The sequence below is a fragment of the Ovis aries genome, chromosome 23 (assembly GCF_016772045.2).
Source record: "Ovis aries strain OAR_USU_Benz2616 breed Rambouillet chromosome 23, ARS-UI_Ramb_v3.0, whole genome shotgun sequence".
Classification (NCBI taxonomy): domain Eukaryota; kingdom Metazoa; phylum Chordata; class Mammalia; order Artiodactyla; family Bovidae; genus Ovis; species Ovis aries.
In genome coordinates, this window is record NC_056076.1 from 47,124,857 (window position 1) to 47,143,235 (window position 18,379).

The window sequence follows — 18,379 nt, forward strand, 5'->3', positions numbered from 1 at the left end:
CCTTGCCTGTTGCTGCATTAACCATTAAGAATGCTGCATTATGCATTGTCTTGAAAGAAGGTCTATTAGCGTTTCAAGAGCATTGATCACTGTTAGGTCGATTGTTGAGCTGTTATTCTTGTGTTTCCATCTAGAGAGCAGCAATTTACCTGGGATCCAGCTGGATACAGTGACCACTGCCGACTTTTTGGATGTGCTCGCCCATACCAAGCCTTCAGCAAAAAGTCTGACTCAGAGATATGCAGCCTGGCAAAGTGAGTTCGAGTCTGTGTGAGGTCACATTTACCCTGACTTGGCCTCAAAGAAAACCACAGAGGCCTCCTCACTGATTAGTGTAAGTTTACAGGAAGAACAGAAAATTGGAATAGAAAACAAAATTTATCTTGAAGACTGGATTAATTTGGACAGCTGTACTACTTTGGAAATACATATTTTCATGGTCAATGTCAGCAAAATACTGACAATTCTAATTACAGGTATGTGTGCTATGAGGTCATGCAGTGCAGACTTTTCTGACAGTGAGACCCCATAAAATTTCAGTGAGTGATTTCTTGTAGTGTTCCTTCTTTGTGAACTGGCATTTTTATTTTGAAAAAGGTATGGTTGGGAAAGTTGTGTTGGGATGCACAGGGTGGTTCTGAGTTGGGGAGCCAATCAGAAGCGAAGCTTGACAGACCACCAGCAGACAGTTCAAGGGTGGATAAGAGAGAGAACATGAGAAGGAGGCAGAGTCTGCTTCCTTCTTCTGACAATATTCTGAATCTCATCAGCTCTCCCTGATTCTGACTCCAGCCATTCTATCAGCAGAGCCAACTCCTAACAGACTAGCCCCACTCAGGAATGTCACTGGCCCATCTCTGAGTGAAAGTCACTCTTTGCGACCCCATGGACTAGTCGGTCCATGGAATTCTCCAGGCCTGAATACTGGAGTGAGTTGCCGTTCCCTTCTCTAGGGGAACTTCCCAATCCAGGGATCAAACCCAGGTCCCCCGCATTGCAGGCAGATTTTTACCATCTGAGCCCCCAGGGAAGCCCATGTCTGGAGATGAGCTGATAGCAGAGGGGATAAGCAACCATTTTCCCCACCCACCAGTTGCAGTGTTTTGAGTTCTGGCCCCTCTTAACATCTTCACATCTCACACCCTGTGTGTTCAGCCCTTCTCCTTCCATTGCCACGGCTCCTCATTGGATCCAAAGCTTAGGATGGGATACCTAAGCTTCTGGAACAGTCCTCCCTGCTCTTAGGCTCCTTAATCTCCTTATGGGGTTGGAAACAGCTGGAAACATCTCATTCAGAAAGCCACCATCTGAGGCATCCACTTGCAGATGCTGGTACATTTGGAAGACTTTCACTAAGTAACGCTGTGCCCACCCCCGCCTGGAATTTCCCCTGGCGGCCACCTTCTGTCGTCTCCCTTGCCTTGTTTTCTTCATCTCTGCAAGTCAGACTGATCCAGAAAACACTTCCAGGAAAAAAAGGACATTTTGGCTACATAGTCCTAAGGATTTCACCCTTAAAAACACATACACACACACACACATTGGGGTATTGATCATTTGGAATAGAATATTCTCAAATGCCTCTTAAGACATCATTTCATGGAAAATGTAATCAAATTGAAAATATACCCTTATAAAATGAGTTTAAAAGAAACAAGAAGACATTCATCTTAGCAGAAGCGCAGTCGAAACTTCTTCATGGTCACTAGGTAGGCCCTGGAGCAGCACTGCTGATAGCCAGGACATGGAGGTCTCCAAGTTCAGTGGCCTCGCTGCTCAATTTCCAAGAGGTGCCTTCTGTGCTTTTGGGTTATTTTCTTTGTCTAGCTGTCAGCTGACATTTCTTACAGCTGTTAGGGCATTTGCTTGTGACTTTTGCCATCCTTTCTGATTTCATAAAATCTCAAGTGGATGGAACCTCCACTTGAAAAGCAGATGTACTGTACATGTACGTAAGATGTATTTAAGATATAGGGTACTTAACATGTAATATATGTGTACTTAACATGTACTGTACGTGTACTTAAGAGTGAACAGGCAAAGGAGTGGAGGAGGGCTCCTGTGGACAGCATGCTTTGTGACAACAGGGTTGGGCCCCTCAGCTTACTGCCTGAGAGTTTCTGACTCCATTCAGGTAAGTGTGGTTTGGCCATCCTTCCCACAAATCCATGTAACCTTCCATTTCCAAAGCCCACTGACACATCCTTCCTCCATTCCTTTTGAGAATCTCCAAATTCATCTTTGGAGCACTTCCACCCACATTCAGTCACATTCTCCTTTCCCCATTCCTTGGAAAGTTTGTCTACAAATGATCACGCATGACTGTTCTTAGTTCATCCTTTTATTTTAGTGGCTTCTTCATCACTTTTATTCATTATCTAATGATTTCCTGCTTTGGATGAAATGAAATGTCGCTTTTTCATTCCTTTGCCCCATCTATACCACATACATACATCTTTCCCTATCGTCCTCAAATAGTTTTATTACAGTTTTAGGTTAACTCAATAATCATATTTTTATGACATTGTTCATTGGACATTGTTCACTGCAGAGGCAACAATTGGTTCAGGTTACATTTCCTTTCTTGATGAGTTTTGTCTGTCTTGGAATTAATAACTGTCTCCTTTCTTTCATTTGCTTAATTTTCTTGGCAACATTCTGAGATTTGTCAGATGCCCATCAGTGTTGAGGGCTTCCCTGATAGCTCAGTTGGTAAAGAATCAGCCTGCAACACAGGAGACCCCAGTTCAGTTCCTGGGTTGGGAAGATCTGCTGGAGAAGGGATAGGCTGCCCATTCCAGCGTTCTTGGGCTTCCTTTGTGGCTCAGCTGGTGAAGAATCTACCCGCAAAGAGGGAGACCTGGGTTCGATCCCTGGTTTGGGAGGATCTGCTGGAGAAGGGAAAGGCTACCTACTCCAGTATGCTGGCCTGGAGAATTCCATGGATTGTACAGTCCATGGGCTCGCAAAGAGTCAGACACAACTGAGCAACTTTCACTTTCATCAGTGTTCTCTTCTAAATGGCCTCACACATCAGATAAAGCTTCAAGCCCATTCCCATGCACTCTGGTCCGGGAGGTAAGGGGAAGGGGGCCAGAAGACCGGTGCAGCATAAGCAGATTTACCTAATCCCGTTTTCAGCCCTGCCCTGCTCATCTCACCCTGGCCCACCCCCAACTCCACGTCTCCAAGGCCTTTATGTTCACAGGCCCACTCTCCCAGAGTAAACCTCCTCTCTTGCCTCACTGAGGGTGCTCATCTGGCTACTTAGGGTGGGGAGGGTTTCTGGGCTTCCAGCCACTTTCCCAGCTTTGAACCAATTCCTTGCTTCTCAAACTTGCCCTACACCTCATACCTCTCTGCTCAATGTCTCCAAGCCTTGAGTTTTTGAGGTTGTCTTACAGGATGAATTCTGTTTTTTTTCTTTATGCTGATTTTGGCACAAACGCTCCAACCTCTTCACAGATCCTAGATAACTGTGCTCTCTCACCTGCCAATGTCTCCTCTACCGCTCTTGTGGGTTTATTCCAACTTTATTCCTCTCTTGAGTGGGGCTTTGAGAGATATCAGCTAATACATGATTAATCTGCTGTTTAGAGTCTCTGGTTATTTTTTTTAAAGTAGACTAAAAGTATGTCTAAGTTTATAGAGATATAGGAGACCAGCCTGGAGAAGGCAATGGCACCCCACTTTAGTACTCTTGCCTGGAAAATCCCATGGACGGAGGAGCCTGGAAGGCTGCAGTCCATGGGGTTGCGAAGAGTCGGACACGACTGAGCAACTTCACTCTCACTTTTCACTTTCCTGCATTGGAGAAAGAAATGGCAACCCACTCGTGTTCTTGCCTGGAGAACCCCAGAGACGGGAACCTGGTGGGCGGCCGTCTATGGGGTCGCACAGAGTCGGACACGATTGAAGCAACTTAGCAGCAGCAGCAGCAGCAGCAGCAGGAGACTGGCCTGTTAGTTGTTGATGGAAATTTTAACTTATTTCCACATGTGGTATTTTCTTCTAAAGCAGAGGTCAAAATTGAAACGCCTACAGAACTTCAAGCATAGTAACACATGGGTAAAGTAAGGTAAGGAGAGGTGGGGACTGTGGCGAACTGCGGACACAGCAGCGACCTGGCTCCAACTGAACACGGAAATGCAGACCCTCTGACCTTCCCAGGAAAACCAGTCATGGATTTGCATTTACCATCTCCGGGTAATTCAGACACTGGCAGTTCAGGTTCTTCGCCCGATTCACCCACGGCACTCATTCTGGCCATCAGATGCCTTCCCTGATGGCATACTAGTCATCTAAAGTGACAGCAACCTCGTGCTTCCTGGCTCTGTTCCTCATCACTTGTCCGTAGCTCCACTGCATGGCGTAACTGTGTGTACGGGTGACTGTCTACCCTACCTGAATGTGAGCACCACGGTTGTACTTTCTGCCACTGCTCCTGAATGGATGAAATGACACAGACCAGACTTGTCTGAGCACCGTATGTGCTTCAGAGGCTGGACACTGTGATTACTGTTCCGAAGCCTTTCGCTCACTGCACATCAGCTTTTCTCTGGGAGGCCTTACACAACCACCTTGAACTTGCCCGAGCCGCTTGGACTTCTGGGTGCACTGTTTACATGCTTTTATTTCCCAACTAGAGGATTTGTATCTAGGAGTTGGAGCTACACAGTCTGCTCGGTCTTCCTTGGTGCTTTACTCCCAGCGGGCATTTAAGAAAGAACTTTGATTTCCTCAGGCACGGCAGCCATTGAAACAAGCAGGCGCTGAGATGTGCATGACATTAAATACTGGAAAAAGATACTGAAATCTGTTTCATCTTAATAGATGCCGTTTGAATTATGATAAACAATTTCTGGTGTTAGGGCACCTCGCCTCTTGAGGAGAGCAGCGTACTTTGAGTAGTAGGTGGTTGGTGTAACACAAAGTTAGCAAAGGCCTTGTGCATTTATTCTGGGCAAAATTTTGTGATTTATGTCAAAGAAAACTCTGATACACACTTGGCTCCATGCAGATAACTGCTAACAGGACAAGGGACTCTGCCACCTGAGGCCAGTGTTTTAATGAAACACATTAGTGCAGTTTTAAAAATTCTTTATTATAGGTACCCAAGGACTTGAGTTTCATCCTACATGAACCACCAGTGATCCAAAATCAACTGAACATCATCAACACAGGTGTATTTTGACTTTCCTGTACAATTCACTCCTGTAATTTTTCAATGTGTAAGTAGGGTTAGGTGACGACAACTGTCACTCCAGGGGCGTCTGTGACATCCACAGCCATAGGTGTTTGATGGAGCCGTTGCTGAAGGAGGTGGGAAAGCCCCCTTCTTTCGGGGCATCACTATCTGCTCTGGGAGGGGTGGAATGGTGGGTAGGCAGAGTCACTGCAGAACTCGCTGATTCTGGATGGTGTGACGTGGGCATAACTGTGTCTCCCCCAGGACTGGTCCTTCGCCCATCATACCAAGCACACACCTAGCTCACAGCAGACACGCAATGACCACCTCCCGACAGTGGGTGTTCTCTAATGCCCTTTCTGGCCCTAAGATGTCACTTGGTCCCTTTCTGGGGCCAGGACAGGATTACAGTAAAGCTGATACGAACACTATCCTTGGGGTCAGTACCACAGGACAGTCCTTAAATGTAATGGCTGGAAAATAAAGTCCTTTACATACTTTGGTTATTAAATCTCCTCCATGAGGCCCAACGAAGACCAACCTGCTGAGCTGGGAATGTTTCCAGTAATTTCAGCACTGGACAGGTCGGTTAGAAAGCCCTATTTAGCATTTGTTAAATAAAATGGTAAACTAAAGTTTAATGGCCTCCAGGGCCGCGTGAGAGTGGAGGGAAGTGGAGCAGCCACTTTTCTTGGCGGGGCTGGGCGCACATGGTGCCTTACCCTCTCCTGCCACACACCTGTCAGTCATGTCCACTGTGTGGCTTTATCTCTAACCTGTCCCCAGAGCACCAGAGCCATTGCTTAAGGTCTAATAGGCCTCTTCTATGGACAGCAAGTCTAAAATGAAACTTATTTTCTCCTCCCTACCCACAGTTATACGTCCTAGCATTAAATTCTTGTGATATTTACAGCCAAGTTTGATTGGCCCGGTGACTGCCTGAGTACCTGTTCTGTGCTGTAGCAGACACAGTCCTGTCTGGTGGGGAGAGGATTCGCGTGAAGGTCCAGGTGTACTCTAACAAGTGCTCGGCATGAAGGCAGGGACTCTTCCTCCATTCTGCAGGCAGGACCACATCACAGGACAGGGACACAGGATCTCCACACTGCCTTGGGCATCCTTCTGGCCCCGAGGCCAGATCCTTCTCTCATACACTTATGTCCTAGCAGCCACTTCACACACAGCATCGAGCAAACACTTGAGAATGCCTGGGCCAAGGTGCTGGGGAACAGGCCACAGGTGAGCATACCAGCAGCCTCTCCGCTTGCACACGGCGCTTCCCTCTTTGCAGCTCTGGTCTGAAGGAGTTCAAATATCATAGAATGTCTCCTTTTTAAATTCTCAGGAAGACCCTCCCCACTGAACTGGCTATAGAGATGACTTCTACCAAACTTTCCCAGATGGTTAAATGTGGACACTGCTATACCTGCATCTCATCGTCGCAAACGCGGGCCACTTAGCATCATCTGCCTGATTCTATTCAAAGTCCTTAATATGTGGGCTGTGCATTTAACTCTCACAACATGCCTACGTGGTGGGCACCATGGTTATCTCTACGGAGAAGGGAGCAGAGGCAGGAGAGGCTAGGGGAGTGGCTAGGGTCACGGAGGGGCGAGCTGGCAGTGCTGGCCAGGCTCTGTGCCCTGCCACTGCCCCCTCCTTCCCATCTGGGTGGTGTCCCCGCACTGCTGTCTTTTGTACTCTGGCATGTGCAAGGACTAAGTATGGCATCTGCACAGTAAGATCAGCATGCAGCAAACGGCTAGGAGGAGGGGGAGTGGCCATTTAGCTTTGCCCCCTCCCACCTAAGACCAAGGTGATCTCTAAACAAGCATGAAAACCCGAAGCTCATCAGCACCGCTGTGTGCTTCAGTACAGGGAGCACCAAGATGATGGACAATTACATGCTGAAAATCCAACGCCCAAGAGCCCAGTAAAACAACTGCAAAGGCCCAGGATCATCAGCGTATGCAAATGTACAAGGAAAATCATGACCTCCTCAGTCCCCTTCATTTTGGTGGGTTTAACATGAGAAGAATCATCCATGCTACAAGGCGAGATTTCATTTTACAGCCGTGGTAACCAAGTACATAAAAGCTTGAATCTGTCCCAATAGTTTCTGAAGGATTTTTCCCAGAGTGTCAGAGGCAAAAATAATGAAATCTTGCAAATGTACAGTTAATGGGACCCAGGTGGACACTAACCTCAAAAATGCATGGTCTGTAAGACATTAAAGGCTTGATTTTAGTTTCTGCACTGTTCCTGTTAATAACAATGTCTAATTAAAACATCTGTGAAATACTGATAGTTTTAATTTTACATAAAATTTCCAAAACAACTGTTACACAGTATAATAGGTATCTGCAATGAATAGGTTATTAATGGAAATATTATTTTAAATTAAAATCAGGTTCTAAATTTAAATTAGTTATCTCTGGTTAATGAAGAGAAAAAGAAGTCACCCAGGCTGGGAGTAATACAGTAAGCTAATCTAGTTTTCAACATCCGTGAAAGCAAATCCACTCAATCACTTGGGCTAAAGGACAATTTATTTTGTTGCTTCTGTTCTGTACTCCACTTGGCACTTCTGACGGATTTCACAGCTGAACTCAGTATTAAAACTACAGCCTAATGTACCCTTTAGTACTTTATAACTTAAAAAGACGCCATTCAACTTTAGTCAGCCTGAAGCCCACCAATTTACCATTGAGGAGAGGGCAGAGAACAAGGCTCCCTGCAGTAGACTCTGCAGCCCTGCTAACCTGATGAATATTTTAAAAGGAACATGCAATCTCAGCTTTCCCTTTTTTTGGATCTCATCTTCTTTTACGAAATAAAAGGGATTAGCCTGGCTGAGTGGCTGGCTGCAATTCAATACCTTTCTTTCTAATTACTGCACAATAAAAGAGGGTTAAACGGTGAGCAGGGCTGAGTGGTCTGTGTCTGTCTAGGCCGGCGCTGAGTGTGTTGAGGGATTCATTCCAGTCAATGAAAAGCTGCATTTTAAGTTGCTTCAGATTCACGGAACGGTTCACAGCAGATGCTGCAGAATGTGGTCCACGGCGTGCGGGAAGCTCTCACAGGTTAAGTAAGGAGCTGGGTTAATTTTGTCTTCGTCTGCTGCTCGATATTTCCCTGAAATGAAAGTAAAGCCCATGAACAAAGGCTACTGCCAGGATGCCAGAGTAATCGCGGCCTCTGAGCACACAGGCCACCCTGACAGTGCCAAGAGAACCAGGGGCTCCACAGCCCCCACAGCACCTCTCATCCAGGCTTCAGGATGCCACGAGGCAATCCAAAGCCAGATGTGTTCAGCATTTTCCAGGCCCTCTGGTCTCTTAGCAACGGATGCCGGATCCTAGGCACTGGGTCACCTGACAGTTAAGGGTGCCCTCAAATCTCACCTGGTAAAATTTTCCTCCCCCACCAGCCCTAACAATACGGACAGTGATTAAATCAATGCTTTTAGATGAGAGCCCAGACCCTACAGGACAGAGGCCTTGTCAGCTCATGGGTGACTGGAAACGGCATGAGCTGCTGCCCAACAGGAACCCTGTGTGAGTGGGCAAATGAGCAGGGGCAGGGAGAGACGGATGGTCACGGTGCTCACGTGCAGGCTGGCCGGACAGGCTGCCCAGCAGGGCACTGAGGAATTCGAGACCCACAAATGAACAGCCCGGCACCGCAGAGGAACTGGTCACACAGGGTCACAGAGCTGACCTGACAAATGGCCATCAGGCCGTGCAGGACCCCCGTTTAGACGCCCTTCATGTGTCCCAGTGCTCTCCAGGGAGAACCCCAAGTGTCTGCTGTTGCCCACCAAGACCTCAGTCACCCAGCTCAGCACCCCTCACATGGTGGGCACTCTGTAGCACTGGTTAAATCAAAGGCAGGAAGGCAGGAAAGAAGGGACGGAGGGATGCGAGGAGGAATGCCGCTTCAGTCAAGGCCTTGGGGATGAGACCGACTGCCCTGCAGCCTCGCTGCAGCCTCTGCACTTGCCCTTTCTGCGTGCTCTCTCATCCCCCTTTCTGCGTGCTCTCTCATCCCCCTTTCTGTGAACTCTATTTATTCTGCAGTTTCCCCTATTCTCCGCCTAAACCTGGGTTTCCAAACAATAGGCTCACCACTTTCTACAATACAACCCCTTTTGTTTTCTACAACTACCTAAAAGGTTTTGTCCAGCAAACACGAAGCCTGAATATCCCCAGCCCACAGCCTGGCACTGTGGTGGTGACACTGCTCCTGTCCTGTCTTGCTGACTTGCGAATTCCTACAGGAAAGGAGCCAGCATCAAATGCACAAAGGTAACTTCCCCAGCATCCTCAGGGCATCTGTCCACAGTATGGTCCACACAGCAAACTCTACTGCTTATTTCTTCTTAAACTTAAATCCCATTGAGTATAAACCTTTGCAAAGTTTCTGCATGGTCTCACAGGTAAGTTAATGACTACTTTTTACTATACCACCCACTTCTTTGACCTCGTTGTCTAAGGACTGACGTGTGAAAGTCAGGGTTCTTAGCCATGGAGAGAGGGGCCTGCAGCATGCTTCTGCTTAGTCTGGCCCTGCGGTTTCTACAGACTGACACAGCGGCTTACATGTGTGTGCAAGTTCTAGCAACCTGCACTGTGTCTGGCGCATGGCAGGCGCTCAACAATGCTGGCTGAGGGAAGGGGGCAGGCCGCCGCCACTCAGGCCTGACGCAGCATGGCAGCCTGTACTCTCCTGGATGAATAAATGTAAACAGAGGCAGAATGCAGGAAGCCATGTTGACAACATTGGACAAAGGGTGATCCCATCTTTCCTAGGTCATTGTTTTAAATGCTAAACAGATTCTGGTCAGGGCTAGTCAAGGAAAAGGCAATGGCACCCCACTGCAGTACTCTTGCCTGGAAAATCCCATGGACGGAGGAGCCTGGTGGGCTGCAGTCCATGGGGTCGCTAAGAGTCAGACACGACTGAGCAACTTCACTTTCACTTTTCACTTTCATGCATTGGAGAAGGAAATGGCAACCCACTCCAGTGTTCTTGCCTGGAGAATCCCAGGGACGGGGGAGCCTGGTGGGCTGCCGTCTATGGGGTCACACAGAGTCGGACATGACTGAAGTGACTTAGCAGCAGCAGCAGGAACAGCAGCAGGGCTAGTCAAAAGTCTTTACAAATGTCTATTGAGCGTTTAACATGTGTTAACTGAGAAACAAATTGCTCAAGACAATCACTGAGTAAGTTAAAATTTCCATGGTAATTTTCAACAGTGAGAAACCAAGCACTTGTCCACTGCATTCAGTTCAAAACCATCAGTGGAACCGGCAGCTCTGTATGCTTTCAGAACAGTGGTCTTACTTGGGATTTTTTTTTTTTTTTCTGACCAAAGATGAACAGTACAAATGGGTCTGTTTCCATGAGCTGAACTTAGCTACATAACTTAGACATTTTAGATGTGACCGTGTGGAGCTGCTGGCTTCTCTAAGATTGACAGGCTGCCTCTGTCATGGGCTGACCGCAGCCAACGGCCAGTCAGAAAAGAAGGCAGAACCATGGAGACCAGCTAGGGGGAGCTGGGCCCACGAGACACTGGCACAGGAGCAGTTTTCACACTTGGTGTAAATCCTTAATTATGTGAGCTAAGAAAGGAAATGTTCCTGGGGACGCAAGAACAGAACTAGTTTTCTGTGGATTTCCTCAATGCCCGGATCATAAAATGGTGACTGTCAGGAGTCTGAAAATTCAGACACGAGGGAAGACGATGAGTGTGCCTGCCTTCCCTGACTCCCCGATATGTCCCGTTGTCCTCTTTTTCGCGTCCATCAAAGCAGAGTGATGTTCCAGGGAAAACAGTGATCATTTTGAATGAGAAATGTGCAGGAACACTGTTAGTTCTCAAGCGACTAGAGCCACCACCTGCAGGGGTCCCCTGGCTCACCCCTAGACCTCCTGCGTGAGAAGACTGTTGCCCTCTTGGTTCACACTGTGTGTGTTCAGTGGCACAGCCGTGTCTGACTCTTTTGCAACCCCATGGACTTCAGCCCGCCAGGCTGCTCTGTCCATGGGATTCTCCAGGCAAGAATACTGCAGTGGGTTGCCATTACCTACTCCAGGGGATCTTCCTGAACCAGGGATCAAACCTGAGTCTCTTGCGTCTCCTGCATTAGCAAGCAGATTCTTTACCACTAGTGCCACCTGGGAAGCCAGCCCCACGCACAGGGCCTGACAAGTACTTCTTATTCAATTACAACAGCATCTCATGCTGTCTTGTTTCTGTTCTTAAATTCAAAATAGCTTTCATGCAACCACATTTTCTTGAACAAACACCACAGTCATGAGTAAATACACGTTTTTCTAAAAATTTCCTGGCGGCTGGTCTTCTATGACTCTGTTTAAGTTCTCCCTTTTCTGGACGACCTGTACGAAGCCTGGCGTATGAACTCACGGGGCCACTGACGGAACCTTCTGCTGTCACTGTTCCATCACCGCATCATGTCTGACTCTCCCCGGGGACTGGACCCTGCCAGGCTCCTCTGTCCACAGGATTTTCTGGGCCAGAATACTAGAGTGGGTTGCCATTTCCTCCTTCTCCAGGGATTTCCCAACCCATGGACTGAACCTGCATCTCCTGCATAGGCAGGCAGATTCTTACCTGCTGGGCCACCAGGGAAGCCCACAGAACCCCTTATCTGCTATTTAATTGATAAGAGTCTGATGACAATTCTCAGACCAGACCCGTGGCTGTCATCCTCAAACACGTGCTATTAGTTCCAAGCTCAGCAGGCACCCCCTGGCGGCAGGTGTGGGAGAGACCTTTTCATTTTATCTGGAAAGGCTGATCAAGTTCTCAGCACAACAGCACATGCCCACACACAGCTCTCATGCCTTGTCTCTCCTTACCTTGAGAGGATTTTATTCATCAGACTCCACATTGGAAAATGGCACAGAGCTACAAGGGACCAGTCCAGCCCCATCATCTATCTATACACAGCCCAAAGAGGTGAAGGGCTCTGATAGAATCTCAGAGTCAGTGTAGAGCTGAGACTGAGACCCAGGACACCTAACTGGTCCGTCATCATGACACCGTATTAGCTGAGGCTTCCCCATTAAGTTCTTTCCCTTTCCTTAAATTTATTTGAGGGACCACACTCAGTTTACTTAATTTTGGTATAGGAAATTGTTACTGTACATGAAAAGGAAACAGTTTTTTATGTGTGTTTTTAAGACAACATTAACACAAAGTATCACTTAGCTCGTTAGTCCCCAAAGAGGTCAAAGTCATCATTTTATACCTGGTTCAAAAGGAAAGGATATTTTTACAGAGCCCCTCGATCAATGGTTTTTTAGTCAACCGGTGATTTGTGTATCCAGAAAATCATATAAATGCTAACTGTCTTGTGTATGACTTTCTCTGAGGAAGTGTGAAAACACCTCTGAACTCAGATCTGATTTTCCTAGCTTTGCTCAGTACGGGCCCTCTCACATTGTCTGTCTTCCCTGCAGTCCTAAGCCCACTTTATTTTTTCTTCGTGGCAGAAAAAGAATTAAAGTACCCAGTGGGCTTTGCCATTTTTTCAAAGACTGTTCTTTAAGAATGGTGTATTTTACCATTCTGTATCAGAGAAAGCTTGTACAGAGGATACGTACCTGTCTTGACTAAGATGCCCCGCATGCCGGCATTCTGAGCCCCACCAACATCATCTCTGCAGTCCTAGAAAAGCATGACGAACACTTAGTCCAGCATCTTCAGTGAGCTCGCCAACAAACCAACCTACCAGCGATTTATTAGGCTGGAATGGCCAACCGCAATCCCATGTTTTTTCTTAAAACGAGAGTGAGGGAGGTATATAAAAGGATAAACCCACATGTAACAGTCCAAGGGGGCATACCAATTGGAAAGGGAAGCATCATGGAGGCAGAGGTGAGAAACAAGAGGAGTGACCCCAGTAACCAAACATAAAAAGGGCAGCTACAGTGCTTCATGCTTTGCACATGTACATCTATTTCTTTTTTAAAAATACTTTTTATTTGTTCGTTTGCACCAGGTCTTAGTTGCAGCATGTGGGGTTTAGTTCACCGACAAGGGATCAAACCTGGGTCTCCTGCATTGGGAGCATAGAGTCTCAACCACTGGACCACAAGGGAAGTTCCCATCTATCTCCTTTTAAAACAGATCATGGAAAAAAGGTATTTTATCATTTGGCAGCTCTTAAGGCAAATGATCCAGCTGCAGGGCAGTGAGTGAACTAGGTTCAGAAGACAGCTCTCATGCTGCCCACATAAGACATTATCCTTACTTTTCATCCAACTGTCAGTAATAGGAGGAATCAAGTCAGACCGTATACTTAAACAGATTTTGAGACTGTCTTCACACTTAGGAATAACAGACCAGTTTAAAAGGAAAGCTCTTGTTTTTCAATTCTTACTCAAGATAGGGGTGAATATACTCAGCTAACTGTGATAAATGCAAGGCAATAAAAATCCAAAAAATGGAAGAAACATCAATAAAATCAATCCTGCCATCTCATGTCTATAAGCAGAATTTATTCAGATCATGCCCAAAGACAAACTTTTCCCTTAAAATCATTCATGTAATTTAACAACCACCCTTGGAAATGAGTCTCAGAATTTCTCTCACAATCTTCACTCAAGGTCTAACTTAAAACCTTTTCTGTTGCATCTAAGCCTGCCTTGTGAAGCAGGCAAATGGGGGAGAGGGAAAGGAAGAGGGAGGTGGGAAAAAGCAGACATGGAAAGGGAGGGAAAAGCCACGACTCTCTCAGACGACAACCCTCCAGACAGCTGAGCTCTGCTGTCACCCGCCTTCCCACCCTACATGCTGTCCCAATAGCAGTGTCTCCAGGGACCACGAATTCGGAAAGCTCCAGGCTAAGGTCACCACTTTCTCGAATACACATTTGCCTAGAAAAGTCAGCTAAAGGCCTGCCAGAGGGAAAAGCTGTTACTGAAAAGACAGTTTTTCAAAGCCGTACGGAGTCCAGTGATAGCCTAGTGGGTTTTGGTGCAGGAACCTAGAGGCAGAAGACGGCAGTCAGGAGGACTGCGATCCATGAGCACCAGCACAGTTCAAGGCAGCAGGGGATCTACAGTTTCTGGAGGGAGTCTGGGGCCCCTAGTTCTACTTCCAGCCATGCCACTCATCAGCTCCGGGTCATCCGGCATGAGGCCTACCTCTCTGGGCTAAGGTTTCTCAGCTTATAAAGTGAGGAGGTTTGGACCAGACAATCTTGATGGTCCCTTCCAGCCTAAGGCATTATTATTTAAAATTGAAATATAATCCTTGCCACCTACCACTGACCACAAGGTAGTGTGCTTTCCAGTACTCTTCCCCTCATAGCACACATAGGAAATAACGTTTTCCCAGTAAGTCTGTCGTTCAGTCGTCTCCGACTATTTGTGACCCCATGGATTGCAGCACCAGGCTTCCCTATCCATCACCAACTCCCAGAGCTTACTCAAACGATGCCATCCAACCATCTCATCCTCTGTCGTCCCCTTTTCCTCCCACCTTCAATCTTTCCCAGCATCAGGGTCTTTTCTTTTTTTTTTTTTTTTTTTTCAGGGTCTTTTCAAATGAGTCAGTTCTTCACATTAAGTGGCCAAAGTATTGCAGCATCAGCATCAGTCCTTCCAATGAACATTCACGACTGATCTCCTTTAGGATGGACTGGCTGGATCTCCTTGCAGACCGAGGGACTCTCAGGAGTCTTCTCCAGCACCGCAGCTCAAAAGTACTCAGCTTTCTTTAGGGCTTCCCTGGTGGCTCAGACAGTAAAGCGTCCGCCTGCAATGCGGGAGACCTGGGTTCGATTCCTGGGTCAGGAAGATCGCCTGGAGAAGGAAATGGCAACCCACTCCAGCACTCTTGCCTGGAAAATCCCATGGACGGAGGAGCCTGATAGGCTACAGTCCATGGGGTTGCAAAGAGTTGGACACGACTGAGCGACATCACTTTTAGCTTTCTTTATAGTCCAACTTTGACATCCATACATGACCACTGGAAAAATCATAGCTTTGACTAGATGGATCTTTGCTGACAAAGTAATGTCTCTGCTTTTAATATGCTGTCTAGGTTTGTCATAGCTTTTCTTCCAAGGAGCAAGCGTCTTTTAATTTCACGGCTACAGTCACCATCTGCAGTGATTTTGGAGCACAAGAAAATAAAGTCTATTTGCTATGAAGTGATCGGACCGGATGCCATGATCTTAGTTTTCTGAATGTTGAGCTTTAAGCCAACTTTTTCACTCTCCTTCACTTTCATCAAGAGGCTCTTTAGTTCTTCTTCACTTTCTGCCATAAGGATGGTGTCATGTGCATATCTGAGGTTATTGATATTTGTCCTGGCAATCTTGATTCCAGCTTCTGCTTCATCTAGCCTGGCATTTCGCATGATGTACACTACAAAGAAGTTAAATAACTAGGGTGACAATATACAGCCTTGACATACTCCTTTTTCTATTTGGAACCAGTCTGTTGTTCCATGTCCAGTTCTAACTGTTGCTTCTTGACCTGCATACAGATTTCTCAGGATGCAGGTCAGGTGGTCTGGTATTCCCATCTTTTAAAGAATTTTCCACAGTTTATTGTAATTCACACAGTCAAAGGCTTTGGCGTAGTCAATAAAGCAGAAGTAGATGTTTTTCTGGAACTCTCTTGCGTTTTTGATGATCCAACGAATGTTGGCCATTTGATCTCTGGTTCCTCTGCCTTTTCTAAATCTAGCTTGAACATCTGGACATTCACGGTTCACATACTGCTGAAGCCTGGCTTGGAGAATTTTGAGCATTACTTTGCTAGTGTGTGAGATGAGTGCAGTTATGCAGCAGTTTGAACATTCTTTGGTATTGCCTTTCTTACCAGGGTAAACTGACAACGTGCTCACAGCCAAAGGTCACTGGCTAGGACATCTGGTCACCAGAGCCAGCCCTGCCACTCAAAAGCCTGAGGCAATCGATATCTTTAGCTATCTGTGGCAAAGTGGGAAGTTCTTCCATAAAGCATATACTAGCAAAAAAAAAAAAAAAATCAATAGTGAGAGAATTCTTTAGGAACAGGTGGTCTCTGGATTAAGGAATAGTAAAAAAAAAGAAATCTAAGTTTTCTTCAAAAAGACATATAAAGCATTTAATTGTCTTGTATCTGATGGTCTTTTGAATTGTATATATCTCATCACACTACTGGAGAAGGCAATGGCATCCCACTCCAGTACTCTTGCCTGGAAAATCCCATGGATGGAGGAGCCTGGTAGGCTGCAGTCCATGGGCTCGCTAAGAGTCGGACACGACTGAGCGACTTCACTTTGACTTTTCACTTTCATGCATTGGAGAAGGAAATGGCAACCCACTCCAGTGTTTTTGCCTGGAGAATCCCAGGGATGGGGGAGCCTGGTGGGCTGCCGTCTATGGGGTCGCACAGAGTCAGACACAACTGAAGCGACTTAGCAGCAGCAGCATCACACTATGAAGACTGTCAGAAATAATCATCAGTTCAGTTCTTTCGAATACCAGTGAACAACTACTGGAAAGCCTGCTTTATGGGTGGCCTCTTGTTACCATCTGACAATTGCTGATAAAGGGTCCGCTTGTGTTTCAAAGCAGTGCTTTGAAGCTGGCTCCTCCCAGCAGGATAGGTGAGCCCCGGGCATTTCCTGGGCTCTTCTACTTACATCTCCAATCATAACGGTCTCCTCAGGTTCACAGCCAGTGCCCCGCAATGCCTCCAAAAAGAACGTTTTCTCTGGTTTCCCCACGACCGTGGCTTTGGTATCAGTGGCATACTCTAAAGCAGTCACAAATGGTCCAGGCCCCAGGGCTAAGCCATCCTTCCTCTTGTAATACCTGGCTTTGTGGATTGCTATCAGAGGCGCTCCATCCAGGAGTAACCTAGAGAGTCAGAGACAATGGAAATTGGCTAAAAGCAATGCTTTTTTATGAGTGGAAAAGAATGTCAGACTTACAAAGTAGTTTTATTCACTCACAGAAACAAATAGTTTCGTATTAACTTTTAATGACTTGCTGTCTTCTAATGAATTTGCTAGGAACTGCTGGGAATTACATTCAGATACACTAAAGAAAGGTGATAGATTATTAAATTTGGGATTGCTTCAACCTTTTACCTTTAGTGGTTTTAGACGCTTTACCCAAATCATCAGGGAAAGAGAATTAAGAGAAGTAAAGCTAAATAAGACACTCGAGGGAAGAAGCTTAACTTAATGAGACAAGTTGTTTCAACCTCCCTAATGGTAAGCAGGAGGCTCCTGAGCCTTTTACAATATGACTCAACTGCTGTGCAGTGACACGTTTAGCTAACTCCTAAAATACCTGGCTCCCTCTTTTCTCTACTCCAAAATGTAAGATTCTAATTCAGAAATTTCACAGAGCATTTTACAAATATTTTCTGCTTGTATCATCCCCTCTTCATTTTACCCTTTGACTGCTTCTGCTGTTACTTTGAAAATCAGGCCGTTTTCACGGAAGGACAAAGCAGTAAGGCTTAAGGGGAAATGTCAAGTCCCTTCCTTTTTCCTGATGGAGGACAGATACTCTCACACCAACCGAAAGGGCACGAAGAGTTTTCTCCTTAGAGAACCAAACTGCACATAGTTAAGGATCCTCATTAGTGACTCAGGCAAAACATAACGGAAGAAATCCCTCAAACCCCACCAACCCCATCCAAAAATAAATCTGCCATCCATCCCAACACCGCAGCCTACATACAGGCACACAGCAAAGAGCCACACACCTATTATCATCACATCATATACGGGACATGAAAGTCTTCTTGAAGCTGCTTTTAACCAATGGAATAAATGATCTCACTAGCTTAATTTACTTTAAGTCATCTACTTAGTTAAAATATTTAGTATGTCCATTGAGGCAGAATTCATCACATCTTACCCTTCACAATTATGAGTAATTAAGCGCTCAACTATGAAACTGCTAAATTATTCTTGTCAGTGGGCATGGAAATGCCTTCCTGTGGGAGATGCAGGATTCAGACATTTATGATTAAATATTTTATTAAGTAAAAACCAATACTGGCCTATTACAGGGCCTTATTGTTAGTTACTACGAATTGCTCACAGCACAGGATGGATCCTTCAAATTTATTCACTAATATTAATACAAATTTATTTCTTAAGCAGATCTTAAAATCCAACGGTTAGGAAACCTGATAAGGCCA

At 46.1% G+C, this 18,379-nt stretch overlaps 2 protein-coding genes across 5 annotated transcripts in view; one reads left to right on the forward strand and one right to left on the reverse strand.

Annotated features, from left to right (window-relative positions):
- The window catches only part of KATNAL2 (katanin catalytic subunit A1 like 2), a 108,931-nt gene extending 101,441 nt beyond the window's left edge, over positions 1–7,490 (forward strand). Inside the window, exon 16 of one of the 2 annotated variants that reach the window (XM_004020529.6) lies at positions 135–7,490. In XM_004020529.6, the coding sequence (XP_004020578.4) occupies positions 135–274 (140 nt within the window). In that variant the 3' untranslated portion in view covers positions 275–7,490. The remainder of the gene's footprint in view (positions 1–134) is intronic. The other variant, XM_060405265.1, reaches the window with a different exon arrangement.
- HDHD2 (haloacid dehalogenase like hydrolase domain containing 2) overlaps positions 5,084–18,379 on the reverse strand; it is a 46,145-nt gene continuing 32,849 nt past the window's right edge. For all 3 annotated transcript variants that reach the window (XM_027960930.2, XM_060405266.1, XM_012103661.4), the window contains exons 5-7: positions 16,863–17,079; positions 12,824–12,887; positions 5,084–8,323 (exon numbers count right to left, since the gene is read on the reverse strand). In XM_027960930.2, coding sequence (XP_027816731.1) covers positions 8,220–8,323; positions 12,824–12,887; positions 16,863–17,079 — 385 coding nt within the window. In that variant the 3' untranslated portion in view covers positions 5,084–8,219. The remainder of the gene's footprint in view (positions 8,324–12,823; positions 12,888–16,862; positions 17,080–18,379) is intronic.